Source organism: Schistocerca nitens, chromosome 2, assembly GCF_023898315.1.
Source record: "Schistocerca nitens isolate TAMUIC-IGC-003100 chromosome 2, iqSchNite1.1, whole genome shotgun sequence".
Classification (NCBI taxonomy): domain Eukaryota; kingdom Metazoa; phylum Arthropoda; class Insecta; order Orthoptera; family Acrididae; genus Schistocerca; species Schistocerca nitens.
This window is the reverse complement of record NC_064615.1, coordinates 701,864,339-701,890,642: the sequence shown is the minus strand read 5'-3', so window position 1 is coordinate 701,890,642 and position 26,304 is coordinate 701,864,339. Positions and strand designations below refer to the sequence as shown.

At 38.1% G+C, this 26,304-nt stretch overlaps 1 protein-coding gene across 1 annotated transcript in view; it reads right to left on the bottom strand.

Moving 5' to 3' along the window:
- The window catches only part of LOC126236862 (uncharacterized), a 396,531-nt gene that overhangs the window by 29,327 nt on the left and 340,900 nt on the right, over positions 1–26,304 (bottom strand). The window contains exons 7-8 of the mRNA XM_049946483.1: positions 24,638–25,115; positions 10,304–10,602 (exon numbers count right to left, since the gene is read on the bottom strand). Of these exons, the coding sequence (XP_049802440.1) occupies positions 10,304–10,602; positions 24,638–25,115 (777 nt within the window). The remainder of the gene's footprint in view (positions 1–10,303; positions 10,603–24,637; positions 25,116–26,304) is intronic.

Sequence of the window (26,304 nt, the reverse complement as noted above, 5' to 3'; positions counted from 1 at the left end):
AAGGTTAGGTGGACGGCGGAAAGACACTCTTGGTGGAGTGGGGAGGATTTCATGAAGGATGGATCTCATTTCAGGGCAGGATTTGAGGAAGTCGTATCCCTGCTGGAGAGCCACATTCAGAATCTGATCCAGTCCCAGAAAGTATCTTGTCACAAGTGGGGCACTTTTGTGGTTCTTCTGTGGAAGGTTCTGGGTTTGAGAGGATGAGGAAGTGGCTCTGGTTATATGTTTCTCTACCAGGTCGGGAGGGTATTTGCGGGATGCAAAAGCTGTTGTCAGGTTGTTGGTGTAATGCTTCAGGGATTCCGGACTGGAGCAGATTCGTTTGCCACGAAGACCTAGGCTGTAGGGAAGGGACCGTTTGATGTGGAATGGGTGGCAGCTGTCGTAATGGAGGTACTGTTGCTTGTTGGTGGGTTTGATGTGGACGGACGTGTGAAGCTGGCCATTGGACAGGTGGAGGTCAACATCAAGGAAAGTGGCATGGGATTTGGAGTAGGACCAGGTGAATCTGATGGAACCAAAGGAGTTGAGGTTGGAGAGGAAATTCTGGAGTTCTTCTTCACTGTGAGTCCAGATCATGAAGATGTCATCAATAAATCTGTACCAAACTTTGGGTTGGCAGGCCTGGGTAACCAAGAAGGCTTCCTCTAAGTGACCCACGAATAGGTTGGCGTACGAAGGGGCCATCCTGGTACCCATGGCTGTTCCCTTTAATTGTTGGTGTGTCTGGCCTTCATAAGTGAAGAAGTTGTGGGTCAGGATGAAGCTGGCTAAGGTAATGAGGAAAGAGGTTTTAGGTAGGGTGGCAGGTGATCGGCGTGAAAGGAAGTGCTCCATTGCAGCGAGGCCCTGGACGTGGGGAATATTTGTGTATAAGGAAGTGGCATCAATGGTTACAAGGATGGTTTCTGGGGGTAACGGATTGGGTAAGGATTCCAGGCGTTCGAGAAAGTGGTTGGTGTGTTTGATGAAGGATGGGAGACTGCACGTAATGGGTTGAAGGTGTTGATCTACGTAGGCAGAGATACGTTCTGTGGGGGCTTGGTAACCAGCTACAATGGGGCGGCCGGGAGGATTGGGTTTGTGAATTTTAGGAAGAAGGTAGAAGGTAGGGGTGCAGGGTGTCGGTGGGGTCAGGAGGTTGATGGAGTCAGGTGAAAGGTTTTGTAGGGGGCCTAAGGTTCTGAGGATTCCTTGAAGCTCTGCCTGGACATCAGGAATGGGATTACCTTGGCAAACTTTGTATGTGGTGTTACCAGTTCCAAACTGAACAATCCATTGCCCTCACCCACCTAATCCTTCACCTACACATCAACTCAGCCAATGAACACACCCGTCAACTCCTGTCCTTAATAAAAGTCCTCAATCTTTCCTCTCCCACATCCACACCGGCTATTCAGAGCATCCTCCTACAGGCCAACCGCAAATTAGAACAGCATGCCACCCTTCACCTCAAAAAACTATCCAATCTCCTGGTTTCCCACCTCCGAAAAGGCAACTCACTCACCCTTCACAACCTCAGCAAACCTCAACCACCTCTCATTGCACACAAACCCAGTCTCTCCCATCTACTCAGTCTCCCACTTCCAGCTCCACTCCCTCCAAAACCTCAAAATTCCAATCAACACAATCTGGCACCACAACAACCTAATTCAGTAGTTAACCTTTCCTCCAAACCTCTCTCCCAATCTGAAACCTCTGTCCTATCCAAAGGCCTCACCTTCAGCCCCACTCCCAGATTCAACCAAACAGCCCTCTTCAAAGATTTACTGTCCTACACTCGTACTCTCTGCTGGAAGTATCACTTTGCCACGAAGAAAAATGATCCTAATCCTACCCCTAATGATCCAACACCCCAAGACACTATCCAAATTGAACCCTGCCTGGAACAGTTCCGTCCTCCGTCACAGGGGGACCCACCTCCTCTTCCTGAAAATCACCCTCTTCAAACCTTCCAGGAATTTCTGACTTCCAGCCTTGCCTCTCAATCCTTCTTAAAAAACCTTAATCCTACACCCAACATCACCACTACTGAAGCCCAGGCTATCCGTGATCTGAAGGCTGACCGGTCCATCGTCATTCTTCCGGCGGACAAGGGTTCCACGACCGTGGTACTTGATCGTCGGGAGTATGTGGCTGAGGGACTGCGTCAGCTTTCAGACAACACCACATACAAAGTTTGCCAAGGTAATCCCATTCCTGATGTCCAGGCGGAGCTTCAAGGAATCCTCAGAACCTTAGGACCCCTACAAAACCTTTCACCTGACTCCATCAACCTCCTGACCCCACTGACACCCCGCACCCCTACCTTCTACCTTCTTCCTAAAATTCACAAACCCAATCCTCCCGGCCGCCCCATTGTAGCTGGTTACCAAGCCCCCACAGAACGTATCTCTGCCTACGTAGATCAACACCTTCAACCCATTACGTGCAGTCTCCCATCCTTCATCAAACACACCAACCACTTTCTCGAACGCCTGGAATCCTTACCCAATCCGTTACCCCCAGAAACCATCCTTGTAACCATTGATGCCACTTCCTTATACACAAATATTCCCCATGTCCAGGGCCTCGCTGCGATGGAGCACTTCCTTTCACGCCGATCACCTGCCACCCTACCTAAAACCTCTTTCCTCATTACCTTAGCCAGCTTCATCCTGACCCACAACTTCTTCACTTTTGAAGGCCAGACATACCGACAATTAAAGGGAACAGCCATGGGTACCAGGATGGCCCCTTCGTACGCCAACCTATTCATGGGTCGCTTAGAGGAAGCCTTCTTGGTTACCCAGGCCTGCCAACCCAAAGTTTGGTACAGATTTATTGATGACATCTTCATGATCTGGACTCACAGTGAAGAAGAACTCCAGAATTTCCTCTCCAACCTCAACTCCTTTGGTTCCATCAGATTCACCTGGTCCTACTCCAAATCCCATGCCACTTTCCTTGATGTTGACCTCCACCTGTCCAATGGCCAGCTTCACATGTCCGTCCACATCAAACCCACCAACAAGCAACAGTACCTCCATTACGACAGCTGCCACCCATTCCACATTAAACGGTCCCTTCCCTACAGCCTAGGTCTTCGTGGCAAATGAATCTGCTCCAGTCCGGAATCCCTGAAGCATTACACCAACAACCTGACAACAGCTTTCGCATCCTGCAACTACCCTCCCGACCTGGTAGAGAAACAAATAACCAGAGCCACTTCCTCATCCTCTCAAACCCAGCACCTCCCACAGAAGAACCACAAAAGTGCCCCACTTGTGACAGGATACTTTCCGGGACTGGATCAGATTCTGAATGTGGCTCTCCAGCAGGGATATGACCTCCTCAAATCCTGCCCTGAAATGAGATCCATCCTTCATGAAATCCTCCCCACTCCACCAAGAGTGTCTTTCTGCCATCCACCTAACCTTCGTAACCTCTTAGTTCATCCCTATGAAATCCCCAAACCACCTTCCCTACCCTCTGGCTCCTACCCTTGTAACCGCCCCCAGTGTAAAACCTGTCCCATGCACCCTCCCACCACCATCTACTCCAGTCCCGTAACCCGGAAGGTGTACACGATCAAAGGCAGAGCCACGTGTGAAAGCACCCACGTGATCTACCAACTGACCTGCCTACACTGTGACGCATTCTATGTGGGAATGACCAGCAACAAACTGTCCATTCGCATGAATGGACACAGGCAGACAGTGTTTGTTGGTAATGAGGATCACCCTGTGGCTAAACATGCCTTGGTGCACGGCCAGCACATCTTGGCACAGTGTTACACCGTCCGGGTTATCTGGATACTTCCCACTAACACCAACCTATCCGAACTCCGGAGATGGGAACTTGCTCTTCAATATATCCTCTCTTCCCGTTATCCACCAGGCCTCAATCTCCGCTAATTTCAAGTTGCCGCCACTCACACCTCACCTGTCATTCAACAACATCTTTGCCTCTGCACTTCTGCCTCGACTGACATCTCTGCCCAAACTCTTTGTCTTTAAATATGTCTGCTTGTGTCTGTATATGTGTGGATGGATATGTGTGTGTGTGCGAGTGTATACCCGTCCTTCTTTCCCCCTAAGGTAAGTCTTTCCGCTCCCGGGATTGGAATGACTCCTTACCCTCTCCCTTAAAACCCACATCCTTTCGTCTTTCCCTCTCCTTCCCTCTTTCCTGATGAGGCAACAGTTTGTTGCGAAAGCTTTAATTTTGTGTGTATGTTTGTGTTTGTTTGTGTGTCTGTCGACCTGCCAGCACTTTCATTTGGTAAGTCACATCATCTTTGTTTTTAGATATATTTTTCCTATGTGGAATGTTTCCCTCTATTATAACCATATTTATAAATTTAGATTAATTAGAGCATCTCAACAGTCATTCTTATCACACTCCATATGCAACTGGAACAGAAAGAAATCCTAATGTGATATCATGCTAAGTACACAGTACAGTGCAGAGTGCATATGTAGATGTAGATACATATTCAAGAGGATGCAAGAATAATTCCGAAAACTTAGTAAGTGAAATAAAAGAAGACAACAAAGTTATTGATGGAGCAAAACAGAAATTTATGTTGCATATTTCATCAATTAAGATGGCTGTTGGAACAGTAACTAACAACACTGATCAAATAGTACAAGCATTCTAAGCCTTATTTGAATCACAAAGTTTTTGACTCAGTTAAAAACCAAATCTGCACTAACATTCCTCGAGAAATCAGGTACTGAGTTAACACGTCATTTGACTAAACAATATGTGTCAGTGGCACAGCTTCCATTAGCTTCAACAGTACAGTGATAAATTCAGAATTGAATGAGGTGTTTAGTTTAGTTTTTTGCATGTTCCATGGACCATACTTGCAACAACTCTCTACGATATGAAATATGCCAAGAGATTTACAAATACATGGTTGCATGGGGGATGTTGAACTGTTTGTACTTATATTTATTTGAATACTATGAAACACAACAGTACAAACTACATAAACATAGAAGTGTAAACTAATGGAGAATTGATGTCAATGGAAAACATGTTCAATGCAGCCACTATTTTGCCACTGGAGCTGTTCAAGAAAAACATTCATATTCCAACTACCTGCCAGCACAGATCTTCATTGTTTGTGTTGCACACTTCCACAACATGGGCTCTGAGTTCCGCCAGATCTCAAGGATGCACACAGAAGACTTCTTCTTCCAATTATCACCACAGAAAATAATTTTACAGTTTGATGTTGGGATTGTGATATGGTCAAATTTGACCACACTGAAGACATCGAGGAAAGCAGTAAGACAGCACTGTTTCACCAAAAGATTCATGCAAAAGGTCAAGAACAACATTGGCTGTGAGTGGTCAGGCTCCATCCTGCATGAACCACTGCATGTGTGTTGGCTGTAGAGAGGCATTAAATGGACGAAGAAACAGGTTTCACGACAAGCCCATGTACCATTCAAAAAAGACCATTTTATAGAAAAAGGAAGATCCGTTTAATCTGTCACTTGATGTGGCAGCACAAACACACTCTTTTTGATTATAATTGTCCCTTTCATGAGATGATACTGGACATTCTGTAGCCCAAAACCTCACATTTTGTTTATGAACCACACCATTGACATTGGCGTACGCCTCATCAGAGAACCAGACGTTGAATCCTTCCCCTTCCCTCTGCATTACCCCTAGCAGCAAACTTACATCTGTCTTCTTTCTGTTGACTGAGAAGAGTATGGAGCTCAGTCATTTTGAACAGGAATAATTTAAGGTCTGAATGGAGACTGTGTTGAATAGATTGACAGAATATGCCAAGTTCAGCTGTGGTTCTTCTTTGTTGACTTAGAGGGTTGCCACTCTCACAGCTTCCACATTTTCAGGTGATTGGATTTGAGGTAACATGGTCACTTAGGTTCCAACATTCCATTATTTTGTAACTGGTGATGCAACCTATAGATTGTGTTTTTAGCGGAAGGTCACTTTGCTTTAAAATGTTGAAAGGGATGTCTCTGTGTAATACCCGCATTTTTATGGTGCATATATTCCTCCTTTCTGTGTTAACTTGTGGACTATTTTTTTTTCTAGTGTTATTTTCATGAATGCTGCTATTATTTTTCAATTGCGCCTTATTCTGCACCACTAACTTTACAAAAGAGTAAATATACTGAAAAGATGTAATTAGAATGCATAATTCTTTAAATATTTGCCTACATGATATCCTAAGATGGACACCAGATACTCACCTTTATTCATCATTGACCATAGATACAATGCAATAGTCTTCATCTCTCATATACATTATCAATATACTTCATTACATACATTTAGCATACATTTTAATTTTTAACATATGTTCACACACTGTAAATAAAAAACTTCTTTTGTATTATAAAATGGACTTTCAGCCAACTAGTTGTACAGCTTTTTTAAAAATAATTTGCAGGACATGAACCATGCTGAGAATGGTAAGATGTCAAATACTTTTAAACAGCTGACTGTGGGAAATGGGCTGCTTTTACCAGTCTGTCTCTTGGAATATCCATTTTAATTTTTCCCTGCTAAGGATAGAAACTTGAAATTTGGAGAGGGTGTTGGCCTTACACTGTAGGCATCATTTAAGAAGGGGCTTTTTGAAATTCCATCACTTAGGGGGTGAAATAGGTGATAAAAGTTTATGAAAAAAATGTCACTATTAAGGCAATTTTGAAGCTAGACCTGAGAAATTTGGGATTTCATTTCTCAGTCAGAAATAAATAAATATGCATCTCAAAATTTTTGGAAATTTAACTCCAATGGGGTGAAATAGTGGGTGAAAGTTTTTTGAAAATAAGTCATTATTTAAAAAACTACTAAAGTATTTTTAAAGCTACTTTTATGAAAATTGGTATTTTTATTTCTCAGTTACAAATAAAAAAAATACACATTTTGATATTTTTGGAAATTCATCCCTTAAGGAGGTGAAATATGGGATGAAATATTGTAAGAAATATTTCTTTATGAAAGCATTTTTAAAGCTAAATCAATGAGAATTTGAGTTTGGTTTCACAGTTGAAAATAAAAAAAATAGGTTTCACTGTTTTTGGAAATTCAACGCCCATGGGGATGAAACAGGGGAAGTTTTTATGGAAATATTTCACTATGCAAGCATTTTTGAAATTAAATCTATGAAAATTTGTATTAGCTTCTCTAATAGAAATTAAAAAAATACACATTCACTGTTTTGGAAATTCAGTGTCTAAATTGAAATAGGGGATGAAATGTATAATGAAATTTTTTTATTATGAAAACATTTTTAAATCTAACTCTACAGAAATTTCTATTTAGCTTCTTTATTATAAAGAAAAATATATATACATTTCGCTTTCTGGGGGGGGGGGGGGGGGGGGGGGGTTGAACCTAAGGGGGTTGAAACAGGGGATGAAAAGTTTTAAGAAAATATTTTTTATTACATTAAAACATTTTTAAAGCTAAATCAAGTCACACTTCACTTCTTAGTTAGATATAAAGAAATATGTGTTAGGGGATGAAAGTTTCTATGGAAATATCACCACAAGAATGCAGAAGTTATGAGTAATAAAAACCTAGGACTCCTGGAAATTCAGTCTCTAAGGTGAAATAGGGGATGAAATGTATAATGAAATTTTTTATTATGAAAACATTTTTAAATCTAAATCTACAGAAATTTCTATTTGGCTTCTCTATTAGAAATAAAAAAAAATACACATTTCACTTTTTTTGGGGGGGGGGGGGGGAATTTGAGCCCTAACGGGGTTGAAACAGGGGATGAAAAGTTTTAAGAAAATATTTCATTAGATTAAAACATTTTTAAAGCTAAATCAATTAAAATTGGTACTTCACTTCTTAGTTAGATATAAAGAAATATGTGATAGGGGACGAAAGTTTCTATGGAAGTATCACCACAAGAATGCAGAAGGCACGAATAATAAAAACCTTGGACTCCAGTTACCAGAATAACTTTTTAGTCAGAAGTACATTTGGAAAAGACTATTCTTCTATGGCTTTAATTAGCATGAAAAATTTAGATGGTATTATAATTTGTGAACAACATAAAAATTCAATTTAAGAAAAAAAAAATCAGGACAGAACATGCAGCCTATTCAGGTGAAGGAGCAGGCACTAAGTTAGTCAATTACATACGAGGTAGAGTGCTGGTAGTGTCAGCGCTCTGAGACTGCAGCGCTCTGAGAGTGCAAGTTGTGTTTGCATGAGTGTGTGTGCATGTGTGTATGAGTGTCTACGGCTGACAAAGGCCTTAATGGCCAAAAGCTATGACTGTGTGAATCTTTTTATTGTGCCTATCGCGACTCAGCATCTCCGCTATATGGTGAGTAGCAACTTTCCTTCTCTGGTATCATTTTCTAAATTATTAGACAGTCCTAACAGAAGATGACAGGTCTTGCCAGGATTACACAGAGTTTGTAAGAGGAGAACCAATTCACTGCAGCATCTAGTGATTTCAGTGTGACATTTGTTGTAATACTGAGCTGTCTTATGAGTTGCAATTATTGTTGCATCATCAGCACAGCAAATCACAGAGCAGGGAACATTATGTGTCAAATTGTTGACTGTAATTATGAAAAAGAATGGCACAAACCTGATCATTGTGGTATCCCTGTCTCAACAATTTTCATCCTAGGATGTCTGTTTCTCGTTGAGAAATATTGTTTTCTATTAGGGTTACAAATAATTTGGAAACTACAGTTGTCTCCTTTTTTAAAAACTGGTATAACTTTTGAAATTTTTAATGATGCAGGGAAAATTCCAAATTGAAGACTGCTGTTAAAAAATGTATGCAAAAGGTTCACGAAGCAAATTAACAGCTTTCTCTATGATGTAGTTGGATAGACAGTGATTATCCGTAGTTTTAGAGTTGGATAATTTTTTACGCCTATTATGACATCAGTGGATGTGATAATCTTCCACTTAAAAGACTGTTGCACTGGCAGCTTCTTGCCAAGTAGTTCATCTTCAGATGTGTCAGATGAGATGATTCTGTTTCCAGTTTCTTTCACTGAAGACACAAAAAACTCATTCAATTGATCTGGTTCAGGTGACACTTCTTGTGTGGGTAGGAGAGTGTACTTGTGCAATAATTTTCCATGCCATTTTGCACTTGTTTGAAGCAGTTTCTATAACCTTTCATAGGCTAATTGTTTTGCATGAATAAGCTTAACATTATCCTTATAGCATGGTTCTGTGTGATGAATACTTTTCATCTACATGTGGAACTACTACTGAAAATTATTCCTTATGGAGGAATTGGGCAAGGAGATATGGTATCACTAAAACCATTCTCAGCGTGCTTGGAGTAAGTCTTCAAATCCTTGAGAATGTGGAAAAATAAAAAAAAAGGAATAACGTCAAAGGAACATATACAAACCACCATTATTTTGTTGATAACAATGTACTATTTGTATCTGCCACACATAAATGTCAGAAACATATGGGAGAACTTCACAGAGCAAGTTTGAAAGTATTTCTGAAATACAATTTAACTAAAAAACATGTACATATGAACACACAAAAATAGTACAAACTAATTACAAAGTTGTGGAACCAATTGGTCAGTTAAAGGTAATAACTGGGTGGTTAGAAAAAGAGAAAACAGAAGAGTAAAATGTGGTCTCAAGTGCATTGAGCAAATTAAGATGCTTTTCAAAACTAAACTTCTGATGTGTCTGTAAAGGAAAGCTTACAGTCAGTTTGTAATACTGTTTTTAACTTATTCCAGTGAGACACAGACTTTTAATGCAAAAAGATTAAAAACCTGATAGCTGCTCAGTGAGCAATGGAGAGATACATGTTGGGAATTACTTGGAGCAACAAGAAAGCATATAAATGAATCAGCAAATGAACAAGAATTGAAGATTTAATTATGACTGTAATGAAAATGAAGTCAGCAGAACATACAGCTATGTGGATGGATGGTAGACAGACCAAGTACATTCTTTGCTGGATTCCATGCAAAAGAAAAAAATCAAGATGACAACTTAATGAAAAGTGTGTAGATGACAAAAAACGTGCAAGACCAACATAGATGTTTCTGCCTGAAGATCATGCATAGAAAAGTCTAGAGGAAACCTACAGTTAACAGTTCATCTCAAACGATTATTGTTGTTGTTGTTGTTCTTGCTGTTGTTGTTGATGATGATGATGGTACTACTGTGCATTTGTTCTTCCATGGATATTTATTGGTTCTAGATCAAGTTAACTGAGGCATGTGGAATGAGATATTTTGTTTCTTTTTCTTTAAATTCTTTTAATTATTTTGACAAAATTTGTATTTTTCAGACATACTCACCACCAGGTAAATTAGGCAGGGAGAAGTCATCAACAGCCTGTTGCTTTTGTGGTTTTGATAGGAGTCTTTTGCTGGTTGTAATCCACCCATCACCAGGAGGAGACTCATTAGGTTGGTGGGTATCTGGCGTACACACATCAAGCATCAGACTGCGGTCCAAACGACGTATAAAGGTAGTACGTGGGGCCACATGAAGCATGGGAGTAGCATTTACTGAAGTTGTTGTTGGTAGAGGGCGATTTACTTCTCGTAGCTTCCCACCGGGCACAAGTGGTGACTTTTTCAGTGGTTCAGGAATCCTGTCAAGTAAAACATTAATAATTTTATTTCTGTGTCAACAAATTGCCATTATGTCATCTGATTTTTCCTTTTGTTACATTAACAATGGGGAACTGCAAAAATTGCTAGTAAATAATGGTTCAGTCTTGAAATGTAGAGCACAAGAAAATCATAGCTAAGAGTAATTGATATTTCCTTTTTTAAAAATTCATTACATAACACCCAAAATGTTGCTGACACCTTGTCATTACTTGCTTAAAAATATAATTACCTGGTATCTAAGATAAAATAAACTTACATAATATGAGCTAAAGCACTGTTTAATTAATCATTAATGAAAAAACTTTCATTATATCACACTGTTGCACAGACCAATGTTACCCCACAGTAATGACCCACTCAAAGTATTAAACAGCGCAATTGTATCAGCCCTGACAGTCATTGATTTGACAGTGGGATTGTGCTGCTAGCTTGTAATCTGGGTCATTTTCTTGCACAGACTGTAAATTTTTTCTCACCTAGCTTGTTGTTTATTTTATATTACTGCTGCTCTCTTGGATGTATGACAACACAATTTATCACTGTTAGCTGAATCAATAACGAAGGAATAGATTGGGCTAGCAGTGTTGAAAAAACAATGGATCACTGCAAAACAATTTTATTTGTGGTTGGCATGCTATATATATATAGATGTGCCTGCTGGAGGAAAGAGACATGGACTGATTGAAGATACACATTGACAAAAGATGCAACTAAAGGTAAATAAATATTGATAACAATTGTGATTTAAAGGGACTTAACTGCATCACTGTTAGACCCTTAATCCTTTCTATAAGACCCTTAATCCTTTCTTAGTGTTTGAAGACATAGGTAAGAGACATTTTCTTTATATTAATAATGGGATCATATGTATTATAATTGGTACATGAATGTTCAGCTGAACTAACAAACTTTAATTATCATCAAAGTCAAAACTAAGATCATTGCATAAATAAGTATCAAGTGCAAAATATGTAAATTGTATCTATTATGTTAAAGAATAGGTACAAAAGTTATTTTATTGCTTGAGTCAGATTCAAGTATGAAGAACAGGTAACATCTAAATGAAAATTACCTTAATGTCTTGTAAAGACCTTTTAAATCATAATTCATCTGAAAGTGATTTTTCCAAATAACAACAAACACTATTAAGGAATATTGGTACTGTGAAGTTACTACAAAAATTCTAATATCACTCAACAAAAACTTCCAATATTTAGGGTTATCAACTATACACAACATTACTTCACATTGCTTTAGCTGCACTATCTGGAGGGTAATTTAAAATATTGGTTTGATGTAAATGGATTAAAACTAAACATGAAAAACCCAACTTACACAGTTTAAAAGTAAACAAACAAATTTAATCAACTTCCAAATTACCCATAAAAATAAGGAACCTACGGAAGCAGAATCTGTCAAATTCCTGGGGATATTTTTAGAAAAAAAATTATTCTGGTCTTCTCATACAAGGTACTTGGGAGACAAGCAAAACAGTTTACCAATTAACAGCCGAGTTAAATGGACACTACAAAAGTTCTTTACCACAGCTGTTTTGAATCTGTTGTAAGATACAGAATAATCTTTTGGGGAAATTCAAGTAGTGTAAATAGAATATTACTTCTTCAAAAGACTATTATTAGAAATATGTGTAATATTAAGCTAGACATTCAACCAACCTTTATTCAGGGATCTAAAAATTTTAACTATTCCATGTTTTTACATTTAGGATCTGTTTGTCTTTATCCATATCAACCCAGAATTATTTATGAAAATATATTTGAAACATATGCATGAAACAAGAAACAAAGTTAACTTCATGTCACCATCTCATGGACTAAAACTCCACTCTCATGCTCCTCAACACATGGCTTCAAAAATTTACAATAAATTTAAAAAAAGACTTTCACAGCATGGAACTAGGTTTGTTGAATATAAAATGCGCTATCCTAATGCAAAAATGTTGTTATTTGCTCATGGAGTTCTTAAATGATGATGAAGATTCTTTGTAGAGTAACAAAACAAATTTGTAGTGACTTTTCTAAATTAAATTTTCTTTGTTCTTTGTTTGACATGTTGTATTTATCTCTGGTACATTATCTATACTGAGAAGTCTCCTGCACTTTAAATTAATGACTTATATATGTACATGAATACACAATAAAATTCTGATACTGATCCTGTATTACACAAGGAAATAGAGACTGAGAGTGTGCACAACATGCTAACACCCTAACACCCTGATTGTAATGTTTTCAACTCTGTGTTTTATAACGGTGGGTACTTAGTGTAGACCAAAAATAAACTGGTTACCCATTTGTTCATGATATGAGGACAGTTCTTCTAGTTTCTTGTATCTGCTAGTAACTGTTATGTGCAAGGTTTATTAGACCGATGATAACCCTGAAATCATGGATTTCTTGACTGTAATAGAATTAGTACCTAAGTAACTACTATTTGGTGTTTAAACAAGGCTTATTTTTTACAGAGTCCATTCCAAAATTTTTCATTACTGACATCTGTCTCCTATAGGATCCATGCAATTTTTTGTTATAAAGACATTACTTTTCAGTATGATTGTTGCCATTTATTAACATTCATCTCCTTAAAACATAAATCTATGCAGCAGATGGCACAACTCAAAACTGTGATGCTCACTTATATTCGAGGTAAACATGTCTCATACATCAGTATATAGTATGTTATTGTAATTTGTTAACCAATAAGACACAAAGGCAGACTCAGAAGACTATCAAAAATTGTCTGTATATCTTATTTACAGGCATCAGTTTTGGGAACCTAATAGATAGAAAGGTATTTCTCCAGGGCATTTCATATTTTTACAGCCCATTATATCTTATCCTACCTACCTAGCAACTTAACTCTCCTATGATCAAAACACATTTATTAAATTCTCATGTTTTTCATGTGGATTTTAACAAAATGTTTATTTTTATGATTTACCTTCCACAATAATTTTCAAATGTCACCACATATTATACACAGTTTAAGAATGAATTACTACAGAATTTTTATTTTAATGATTTACAGTGTATTACAATAAGTATTCACTGACCCACATACAGTGCACATTATTAAGAATGAATTTCTTTAAACTTCAATTTCTTGCCAATCATATTGGTTCTGTGTTTTCACTCTTGTCCTCTTGAGTTGTCTTCTTATGGATTTTCAGACTCCTCTTGTTTTTTAACTTATAATAATCCTTTCAACTCAACTACCTTTCTCATGTTTTCATCATGCCCTCTTTGCTCTTCTGTCTCCATCCTGTTCCATGTTGGTGTTTAAACAAGGCTTATTTTTTACAGTGTCCATTCCAAAATTTTTCATTACTGACATCGGTCTCCTATAGGATCCATGCAATTTTTTGTTATAAAGACATTACTTTTCAGTACGATTGTTGCCATTTATTAACATTCATCTCCTTAACACCTCCTGCCTAACTGGAGCAATTTCTTTTGTTACTGTTCTAGTACCTTGTTGTCTTCCAAACCATATATGTGTTAATTATGCTCCGTAGCAGAAGTGCAAAAGAGCCCCCCCCCCATGAACCATGGACCTTGCCATTGATGAGGAGGCTTGCGTGCCTCAGCGATTCAGATGGCCGTACCGTACGTGCAACCACAACGGAGGGGTATCTGTTGAGAGGCCAGACAAACGTGTGGTTCCTGAAGAGGGGTAGCAGCCTTTTCAGTAGTTGAAGGGGCAACAGTCTGGATGATTGACTGATCTGGCCTTGTAGCACTAACCAAAACGGCCTTACTGTGCTGGTACTGCAAACGGATGAAAGCAAGGGGAAACTACAGCCGTAATTTTTCCCGAGGGCGTGCAGCTTTACTGTATGGTTAAATGATGATGGCGTCCTCTTGGGTAAAATATTCTGGAGGTACAATAGTCCCCCATTCGGATCTCCGGGCGGGGACTACTGAAGAGGACGTCATTATCAGGAGAAAGAAAACTGGCGTTCTACGGATCGGAGCCTGGAATGTCAGATCCCTTAATCGGGCAGGTAGGTTAGAAAATTTAAAAAGGGAAATGGATAGGTTAAAGTTAGATATAGTGGGAATTAGTGAAGTTCGGTGGCAGGAGGAATAAGACTTTTGGTCAGGTGAATACAGGGTTATAAATACAAAACCAAATAGGGGTAATGCAGGAGTAGGTTTAATAATGAATAAAAAATAGGAGTGCGGGTAAGCTACTACAAACAGCATAGTGAATGCATTATTGTGGCCAAGATACACATGAAGCCCACACCTACTACAGTAGTACAAGTTTATATGCCAACTAGCTCTGCAGATGATGAAGAAATTGATGAAATGTATGATGAGATAAAAGAAATTATTCAAGTAGTGAAGGGAGACGAAAATTTAATAGTCATGAGTGACTGGAATTCAAGAGTAGGAAAAGGGAGAGAAGGAAACATAGTAGATGAATATGGATTGGGGCTAAGAAATGAAAGAGGAAGGGGCCTGGTAGAGTTTTCCACAGAGCATAGCTTAATCATAGATAACACTTGGTTCAAGAATTGTGAAAGAAAGCTGTATACATGGAAGAATCCTGGAGGTACTAGAGGGTATCAGATAGATTATATAATGGTAAGACAGAGATTTAGGAACCAGGTTTTAAATTGTAAGACATTTCCAGGGGCAGATGTGGACTCTGACCACAATCTATTGGTTATGAATTGTAGATTAAAACTGAAGAAACTGCAAAAAGGTGGGAATTTAAGGAGATGGGACCTGGATAAACTGACTAAACCAGAGGTTTTACAGTTTCAGGGAGATAATAAGGGAACAATTGACAGGAATGGGGGAAAGAAGTGCAGTAGAAGAAGAATGGGTAGCTCTGAGGGATGAAGTAGTGAAGGCAGCAGAGGATCAAGTAGGTAAAAAGATGAGGGCTAGTAGAAATCCTTGGGTAACAGAAGAAATATTGAATTTAATTGATGAAAGGAGAAAATATAAAAATGCAGTAAATGAAGCAAGGAAAAAGAAATACAAACGTCTCAAAAATGAGATCGACAGGAAGTGCAAAATGGCTAAGCAGGGATGGTTAGAGTACAAATGAAAGGATGTAGAGGCTTATCTCACTAGGGGTAAGATACATACTGCCTGCAGGAAAATTAAAAAGACCTTCGGAGAAAAGAGAACCACTTGTATGAATATCAAGAGCTCAGATGGAAACCCAGTTCTAAGCAAAGAAGGGATAGCAGAAAGGTGGAAGGAGTATATAGAGGGTCTATACAAGGGCGAAGTACTTGAGGACAATATTATGGAAATGGAAGAGGATGTAGATGAAGATGAAATGGGAGATATAATACTGCGTGAAGAGTTTGACAGAGTGCTGAAAGACCTGAGTCAAATAAGGCCCCAGGAGTAGACAACATTCCATTAGAACTACTGACGACCTTTGGAGAGCCAGTCCTGACAAAACTCTACCATCTGGTGAGCTAGATGTATGAGACAGGCGAAAAACCCTCAGACTTCAAGAAGAATATAATATTTCCAATACCGAAGAAAGCAGGTGTTGACATATGTGAAAATTACCGAACTATCAGTTTAATAAGACACAGCTGCAAAATACTAACACAAATTCTTTACAGACGAATGGAAAAACTGGTAGAAGCCAACCTCGGGGAAGATCAGTTTGGATTCCGTAGAAATATTGGAACATGTGAGGCGATACTAACCTTACGACTTATCTTGGAAGAAAGATTAAGGAAAGGCAAACTTAGTTTCTAGCATTTGTAGACTTAGAGAAAGCTTTTGAAAATGTTGACTGGAAGACTCTCTTTCAAATTATAAAGGTGGCAGGGGTAAAATACAGGGAGCAAAAGGCTATTTACAATTTGTATAGAAACCAGATGGCAGTTATAAGAGTCGAGGGGCATGAAAGGGAAGCAGTGGTTGCGAAGGGAGTGAGACAGGGTTGTAGCCTATCCCCGAGGTTATTCAATCTGTATATTGAGCAAGCAGTAAAGGAAACAAAAGAAAAATATGGAGTAGGTATTAAAATCCATGGAGAATAAATAAAAACTTTGAGATTCGCCAATGACATTGTAATTCTGTCAGAGACAGCAAAGGACTTGGGAGAGCAGTTGAACGGAATGGACAGTGTCTTGAAAGGAGGATATAAGATGAACATCAACAAAAGAAAAACGAGGATAATGGAATGTAGTCAAATTAAATTGGGTGAGGCTGCAGGAATTAGATTAGGGAATGAGATGCTTAAAGTAGTAAATGAGTTTTGCTATTTGGGGAGCCAATATAACTGATGATGGTTGAAGTAGAGAGGATATAAAATGTAGACTGGCAATGACAAGGAAAGTGTTTTTAAAGAAGAGAAATTGGTTAACATTGAGTATAGATTTAAGTGTCATGAAGTCGTTTCTGAAAGTATTTGTATGGAGTGTAGCCATGTATGGAAGTGAAATGTGGACGGTAAATAGCTTAGACAAGAAGAGAGTAGAAGCTTTAGAAATGTGGTGCTACAGAAGAATGCTGAAGATTAGATGGGTAGATCACATAACTAATGAGGAGGTATTGAATAGAATTGGGGAGAAGAGGAGTTTGTGGCAAAACTTGACTAGTAGAAGGGATCAGTTGGTAGGGCGTATTCTGAGGCATCAAGGGATCACCAATTTGGTATTGGAGGGCAGTGTGGAGGGTAAAAATCGTAGAGGGAGGCCAAGAGATGAATACACTAAACAGATCCAGGAGAATGCAGGTTGCAGTAGGTACTGGGAGATGAAGAAGCTTGCACAGGATTGGGTAGCATGGAGAGCTGCATCAAACCAGTCTCAGGACTGAAGACCACAACAACAACAACACCAAAAGTGATCTCAGTTGGGATAGGGCATGTTTGTCAGTGACAGATACTAACATTTACACTTACATATTTACACATACATCTACATCTGTACTCTACAAATGACCATGTCAGGAGTGGTGGAGAGTACATATTGTGCCACAATAATTTTCCCCTTCTTATTCTATTTGCATATGAGGCACAGGAAAATTGAATGTCAGTCCCATTCTGCATAAATCTTAATTTACCTTCATTGTCATTATGTGAGATATACAATTGGAGGAAGTAGTACATTCCTTGACATTCTGGAACATGGGCTCTTGGAAGTTTTTGGAGCAAGAGTGTCTGCAATGCCAATCATCTTAGGTGTAATGTCTCCTGCCACAGTGGTTCGATGTGCATTTCTATTATATTCCCATGCTCACAAACAACCCTTTGGCAAACCATGCAGCTCATCTTTCAGTATCTCTCTTTTCATTTAATACAACTTGGTAAAGATCGCAGACTGATGAACAGTACTCAAGAACAGAGGTAGTTTAGCCCTATAGCACATGATACAGGCCCTGCACTATCTGGAGCCCAGGTCTGCAGCTCAGATGACAGCTGAATAGGTCTACAAGTGGCTCACAGCTAACACTTTCCTCATAAAATCTCATATAATGCAGTTTCAAAAAGCAATAACAACCTTTTAGCACCAGAAACAGACATTAATGGCCATACACTGAATGAAGCACAGTGCATATTGTTCCTTGGAATCCTTAGAAATTGAGTCTTCTCACAGAGTTGATCTAAAAATAAGAGTGTTGGCATATTTTCACTTCCTCTGTCTTATGGAATTATCTTCTGGGGCAGAGCATGCAAAGTAAATAAAGTGCATGTTCATCAGAATCAATCATTAATAATATTATGTAAAGTAGATAACTTTACATCTTACAGAAGTCATTTAAGGCTCTTGTAATTCTTACACTCATTTCCCAATACATTTACTTCTTAATGGTTTTTGTTGTTGGTAATAAATGTCAGTTCCAACTGAATTATGATATACACAGTTACAATACAAGACATAATAACTTTATTCCTTGATAAAGGAATTAGCACATTTCATCGAAATATGAAAGGTATTAGAGATAAAGTTAACAAAATGCTTGCCGATGTTGATTCTGACATTACTTGTATATCAGAGTACCACTTAAACAATGTGGTAGTTCAAACACTTCCTATACTGTGATAATAAAGATTAGCTGTCTCTTCTTCACAGAGATCTTTGCAGAGTAGGCAATTGACTTTGTATGTGAAAGACAGTACTTCATTTGAATCTACTGACATATCAAAGTATTGGGCCAAACAGGTTACTGAATGCCATGCACGAGTAGTTGAATTTAGTGAAGGCATTTCTGTTCAAGCCTAAGAGATTATTTAGTTAACTTCATAGAGAGTACCAATGATTAGTTGTGTTTGGTGACTTTAACATTAATTTTATAAGTGACTGTGCAAGAAAAAGAATGCTATAAATGCTAGAAGTTCTAAATTCAAATCACCTGATGCAGACTGTATTTTTTTCTGTTAGAGTGGAGGAGAACAGTAGCACAACTATAGACAACATTCGTGTTCGTCCTTCATCACCAGAGGTGCATTCTGGTAGTAAAAGGGTAAATTGCCTTTCAGGCCATTATTAACACTAGAAGGAATTTGTGTGCATATGGGTGCACACACACACACAAACACACACACACACACACACACACACACACACACACACACACACACACACCATTGTTAAATATAATTACAAACTATTTTGAAATGTTAATCCAATGCTTTTTGCCTTCCTAATAACAGTTTTAAGGCCCTTACAGCACTGTCTGTAGTCAACCACTGGAGCTCAGTTGTTACTATCCCTACCATTCTGAGACAATTCCCACTTTGTTCTACATGATATCTGTATCCATTAGTCAGATGTCGAGGTCACCTATTAGTGCCAGCACTCTGTTTTAAATGTTCTAATGGAAAGCAACTTTCCCAGCACATGAGAAATATGTTGAGAAAACCATTGTACACTCCTGTTTGGAAAAAGTGAAACACAAAGACTGAGAGATGTGCTCGCCATGAAATTTATTCCACCAATTTGGGACATGACATTAATGATTAGTACTACAGACCTGCCCATTCACAGTGACCAGAGAAATTCAGAATTGAGTAGCACCACCATGTGCTGCAATCAGAACTGTTAGACATCATGGCATGGAATCAGAGTGTCTGGATATGCTGTTGAGGAATACTCTGCCACATGGTTTGTAGGTGTGTCCACAAAGCTACAGGAGGACCTGAATGAACAAGCTACTTGCCAACCATATCCCAAATATGGTCAATGGATGACATGTCAGGCAAACACGTGGGCCAGGGAAGCAGAGGTATCTGTCATTCTTCGAAGGAGAGTTGCACATTCCTCACCACATGTTGCCAGGTGTAACCATGCTGAAATATGGCTTGTAGAATGGCCTGCAGGAGGGTCAGTCCAAGGCTCCCTGATGTACTGATGTACCAGTAGCTGTTCAAGACATAGGAGGCAAGATTGTCTGTTATAAGCAGTGGTACCCCAAACCATCACAACTGATGTTTGTCCACTATGCTGCTCAACAATACAGTCTGCCTGATTGAGTTCACCAAGGTGGCTCAATACCTGTGACTCGTCTGAAAATGCTACATTTTGCCATTCATCACACTAGTGTTGGCTTTCTTATGCCCATTGCAGTCTGTGGCATTGTAGGTTCTGGTCAATGGAAGTTGACGAAACGGCATGCATGCCACCTACAGGAGATAACATCAGAACACTGATGCAACCATGTACACACCCATTGCAGTGTTCTAAAGTTGCACCAACATTGTGGATGAAGCTGTTCTGTCAGTTACGACCAACTAGACAATATGGAAGTCATATTGTGCAGTGGTCACATTGTGTCTTCCAGTACCCTGTTGCCCTCTTCTCTCCACTGGCTCCACATATGCCTCACTGTTGAAGCAATGTGCCTTTACAAGCCACAATGTCACTTAATGACAGATATGCCTTCTGGATACCAATCATTCTGCCCCATTTAAATACCCTCTCATGCCAATATTCCACCCTGTGATGTTGGTGAGGCATAGTGGCACTTGGTTACATATTCTCACTTTGTATGATGGCTCAGCACAGATTCGGCATTGCATAACACTGACCTGTCGAGTCACACAAATGAGGGCATCATAGGACCTACATGGAAGCCACCTCTCTGTCATTTAAATCACTTATTATGGTTTCACTGTTCTACACATCCACTTTTTGTGGCATTTTGCAGACTGTTACTTTTGAGTGTTTCACTTTCTACAAACAGTAGTGTATTTATTGTCCGTGTTACCTGCACTATAAAATGTAGAACAAAGTGGGAATTGTCTCAGAATGGTAGGGATAGTAACAACTGAGCTCCAGTGGTTGACTACAGACAGTGCTGTAAGGGCCTTAAAACTGTTATTAGGAAGGCAAAAAGCATTGGATTAACATTTCAAAACAGTTTGTAATTATATTTAACAATGGTGTGTGTGTGTGTGTGTGTGTGTGTGTGTGTGTGTGTGTTTGTGTGTGTGTGTGCGGGCCCATATGCACACATATTCCTTCTAGTGTTAATAATGGCCTGAAAGGCAATTTACCCTTTTACTACCAGAATGCACCTCTGGTGATGAAGGACGAACACGAATGTTGTCTATAGTTGTGCTACTGTTCTCCTCCACTCTAACAGAAAAAAATACAGTCTGCATCAGGTGATTTGAATTTAGAACTTCTAGCATTTATAGCATTCTTCTTCTTGCACAGTCACTTATAAAATTAATGTTAAAGTCACCAAACACAACTAATCATTGGTACTCTCTATGAAGTTAACTAAGTAATCTCTTAGGCTTGAACAGAAATGCCTTCACTAAATTCAACTACTCGTGCATGGCATTCAGTAACCTGTTTGGCCCAATACTTTGATATGTCAGTAGATTCAAATGAACTACTGTCTTTCACATACAAAGTCAATTGCCTACTCTGCAATGATCTCTGTGAAGAAGAGACAGCTAATCTTTATCCCAGTATAGGACGTGTTTGAACTACCACATTGTTTAAGTGGTGCTCTGATATACAAGGAATGTCAGAATCAACATCAGCAAGCATTTCGTTAACTTTACCTCTAATACCTTTTATATTTTGATGAAATATGCTAATTCCTTTATCAAGGAATAAAGTTATTATGTCTTGTATTGTAACTGTGTATATCATAATTCAGTTGGAACTGACATTTATTACCAACAACAAAAACCATTAAGTAGTAAATGTATTGGGAAATGAGTGTAAGAATTACAAGAGCCTTAAATGACTTCTATAAGATGTAAGGTTATCTACTTTACATAATATTATTAATGATTGATTCTGATGAACATGCACTTTATTTACTTTGCATGCTCTGCCCCAGAAGATAATTCCGTAAGACAGAGGAAGTGAAAATATGTGAAATATGCCAACACTCTTATTTTTAGATCAACTCTGTGAGAAGACTCAATTTTTAAAACATAAAGATAAACCAAAAGAATTAAGAAAATCATTACCATGAGAACAAATTATTGAAACCAAAATAGAAAGATCTAAAGCACCTTCACAAACAGAAAAAACTGAAAAAATAACAGGAAAGAAATAATCATAATCAAACTCAATAAGAAAAACAATAATTAATATAAACAAAGAAAGAACAATATACTCTAATCTCAGAAGAACCATCAATAAATGTTTACGTTTAGAAGAAAAAACATAAACACCAGCAAAATAAACCAACAAAGAAGTAAAAACAGAGAATATAAACATTAGTTTTAATAGTTTAAAAAAAACACCGGTCTTGTAAACCGGAAATAAGTCTAGCCCCCACTTTTAAAACTTCAGAGGTGGAAAAGCTTCCATCATCAGTCCCCAAAACTGATATTTTAAATAAACTAACCCCTGAAATGATTAAAATAATAATTGTATCACTATCAAACATAATGAATATTAATTTTATTAAATTAAGACACCCAATATCAATAATGCTTTTCATTATCCTACAAACTTTTATAGTTGGATTAATAACAGGAACAATAATGGAAATATATTGATTATCATATATTTTACTTTTACCGTTTCTTGGTGGTATATTAGTTCTATTTATTTATATTACAAGAATTGCATCAAACGAAATATTTCAACCTAAATCAATTTCCATAACTATTACCTTAACAATATGAGTATTCATTATATCGACATTAATTATCCTAGATATAACAATATTTATAGACTTCTTCAAAAATACTGAAACTATAAATATTGATAATTCAATCAATTGCCAAGAAATAACAATATATTTAGAAAAATTATATAACAGACCAACATTCATTATTACAATAATAATAATAATTTATTTATTAATTAGCACTATTAGCAGTAGTTAAAATCACTAATATTAACCAAGGGCCTATTCGTAAAATAAGATAATTTACTAATGAATAAACCCTTATGATTAAGACATCCTTTAATTAAAATTATTAATTATTATAATTCACAGAATTCTGACAAATCAAATCTTTAATACTGTGTAGAAATGATACCCTCTAACAACATAAACTGCTGTTTAATTAATTCTCTTCCTCCTGTTTTGAACTAGTTTTTTTCTTTTCTTTTTTTCAAATATCTGTCAGGCTATGATCAGGATATTGGTGTTTTGCTGTAGAAACAAGAACTTCTGTTCTGTAATGCTTGTTCAGATCATTAATAATCATTTTTTATGCAGTCTTTCCAGGATCTGCTACAGATTGTCTTTTAATAATTCTGTTCACTCTGATGGTAGTTTTGTGTGGTTTGTTGCTCATACGCACCACAGATTCTATGAAATTTTACAACCACACATCAGCCATCTAGATACCGTACTCCAAAAAAATGGTTCAAATGGCTCTGAGCACTATGGGACTTAACTTCTGAGGTCATCAGTCCCCTGGAACTTAGAACTACATAAACCTAACTAACCTAAAGACACCATACACATCTATGCCCGAGGCAGGATTCGAACCTGTGACCGTAGCAGCAGCGCGGTTCCAGACTCAAGCGCCTAGAACCGCTCGGCCGCACTGGCTAGCATACTCCAAAAGTATGAAGTACCTAATCATGCTTTAGCTTCTTTCAAATCTTGTATTATTGCCTTCAATTCTCTGCTATATTTTTTACGTTTTTGCTGTAGCATAATTCTGTATTAATGAGTTTGGATTATTTTTACAAATTGCCAGCAAAGAAAGGAGACTGAAACATTATGTCAAAACATTTTCACCTGGAGGTAGATTTCGTCTTATACTGTATGTACTTACTTCCCTGTGCTGACCCTGCTGTGCCATGTTAGAGAAACTGAATCAGTATATCCCTTATGTCCTCAAACTGATCCTTTTGCTTACACACCAGCAACTTTTTCATACAAAAGAACTTGATCAAAACACTTTAGAGCATCACGGTATGTCAGTGTTAGTGTAGGCAATTTATATTACAGACAATTGAAACTGACTATTTGTTTCTATCAACGCTCTTGACATCCATATGCAAACTTTTGGAGGTCACATAGTAAACTAAATGTGTGTGCATTATCCATGAATGTTGTAAAATAAATCACTTTTGCTTTATTGATAATGAAATACTGGAGGAGTTCATAATATGCTATATGTCTTTCTTTGTTGTACCTTTGCTTCAGATCCTGAATAATGATGGTATGGTAGTAATAGGCACTTCTTAGATGCACTCTATTGCAATGATAATCTTTTATGTCTCTTTTGAAGACATTGCACCAACATCACAGGCAATAACTGCGAGTTGCAAATGACATAACACATTCCCACAGTTTTTGCTAACAAGGAAGGTAATGGACTGGTGTCTCCATTAATTCCAGTCAATGCTTCACTTTACCTGAGGCGCTCTAAGATGTTATTTCATCAATGCGGTTTTCTGGAATATGTCCTAATTGTGAACTTATCCCCCCCCCCCCTCCTCCTCTCTCTCTCTCTCTCTCTGTTTGTTTGTGTGTGTGTGTGTGTGTGTGTGTGTGTGTGTGTGTGTGTGTGTGTGTGTGTGTGTGTGTGTGTGTTCAATTAGGCTGCATTAGCAATTAGTAGACTCACCTTGTTGGCAGTGTTGTAGTCTGATCTCTGTTCACACTGAAACTCAAATTGTTAATGGATGGGTGTAAAACTTGCATGTTATTGTGTCCTTGAGAAGAAGGAATGGAATGTTCATTTTGAACCTGAGTGTTTGCGTTAAATGTATGTAACTGCAGAGACTGGAAAGGTGCTGGTGAGGGTGACGACGTTTGCTCATCTCCAAAATTTGTACTCAGCTGAATATCATGCACAGACACTTTCACACGAGATAGGTCACTTTTGGAGAGCATTCCAGGAGTCTTTGCTGGTTCATCCTTATTTTCACGGTCCTCTTCAGCTATATCCATAATGTTATTACCATCACTCATTTTTCTTCTTGAAGCAGGTTTGTTCAGATCTACAAGAAATCTACGGCTGTCACCACAAGCATTCTGCTCGGCTGGAATAAGGTTTACCCTCCATCTTGGTGGATCAGCAAAACTTCTTCGCAAGTTGGTACCTGAAATTGGTAAATGTTTTAAAGTAATTAGATGAAATGTACTGGGAGATTATTTTATAGTCAGTGTGACAGAAATTTGAACACTATGAAGTTTACTGTGTTTTGTGGGCATGTCATTTCACAATGAAAGAATGAATCTTAGAAACAGTGAAGATTACATTCTAAAATGATCAAAAGGCTGCTTGAAGTACATCTGTGAGAATTCTGGAGTTAGATTAAGTGGCAAAAATTTGGAAAATGCTACTACAGTAATACATGAACCAAGTTCTACATATACATCTGTACTCAGCAAACCAGTGTTAAGTTATGGCAAAGGGTTCATCCCGTCATACCAGTTACTGTTTTTTCCCATTCCTTTCACTTATGGAGCATGGTAAGAATGATTGTTTAAATGCCTCCATACTTACTGTAATTAATCTAATCTTGTCCTCATACTACCTACAGAAGTGATACTTACGGAATTGTAGTACATTCCCAGTCATCATTTAAAACTGGTTGTGAAACTTTGTAAGCAGGCTTTCTCAGGATAGTTTATGTCTCCCTCAAAAAGTCTGACACTTCAGTTTCTTCAGAATCCCTGATGATCCCACAGAAAAAATGATCCTCAGACCATTCTTGATGTCCTTCTCTGTATATATTCAATATACCCTGTTAGTCATATTTGTTACAGGCCCACAAACTTGTGCAGTATTCTAGGATGGGTTACACAAGTGATTTGTAAGCAATCTCCTTTGTACACTGACTGAATTTCTCCTGTATTCTACCAATAAACTGAAGTTTATCACCAGCTTTACGGATGACTGAGCCTATGTGTTCATTCCATTTCATATCCCCACAAAGTGTTGCATACGGTTATTTACATGAACTGATTTACTCCAGCTGTGACTCACTGGTGTTATAGTCATAGAATACTACATTTTTTTTATTCCTGAAATGGACAGTTTTACATTTCTAAATATTTAAAGCAAGTTGCAATATGTTAACCACTTTGAAATTTTATCAAGATATGACTGCATATTTATGCAGCTTGTTTCAGACAGTACTTCATTATGTATAACTGCATCATCTGCAAGAAGTCTGAGGTTACTACTGATAATGTCTGCAATGTCATGAATATACAGTATGAACAGCAATGGTCCCAACACATTTCCCTGGGCCTTACCCAAAGTTACTTACACATCTGTCAATG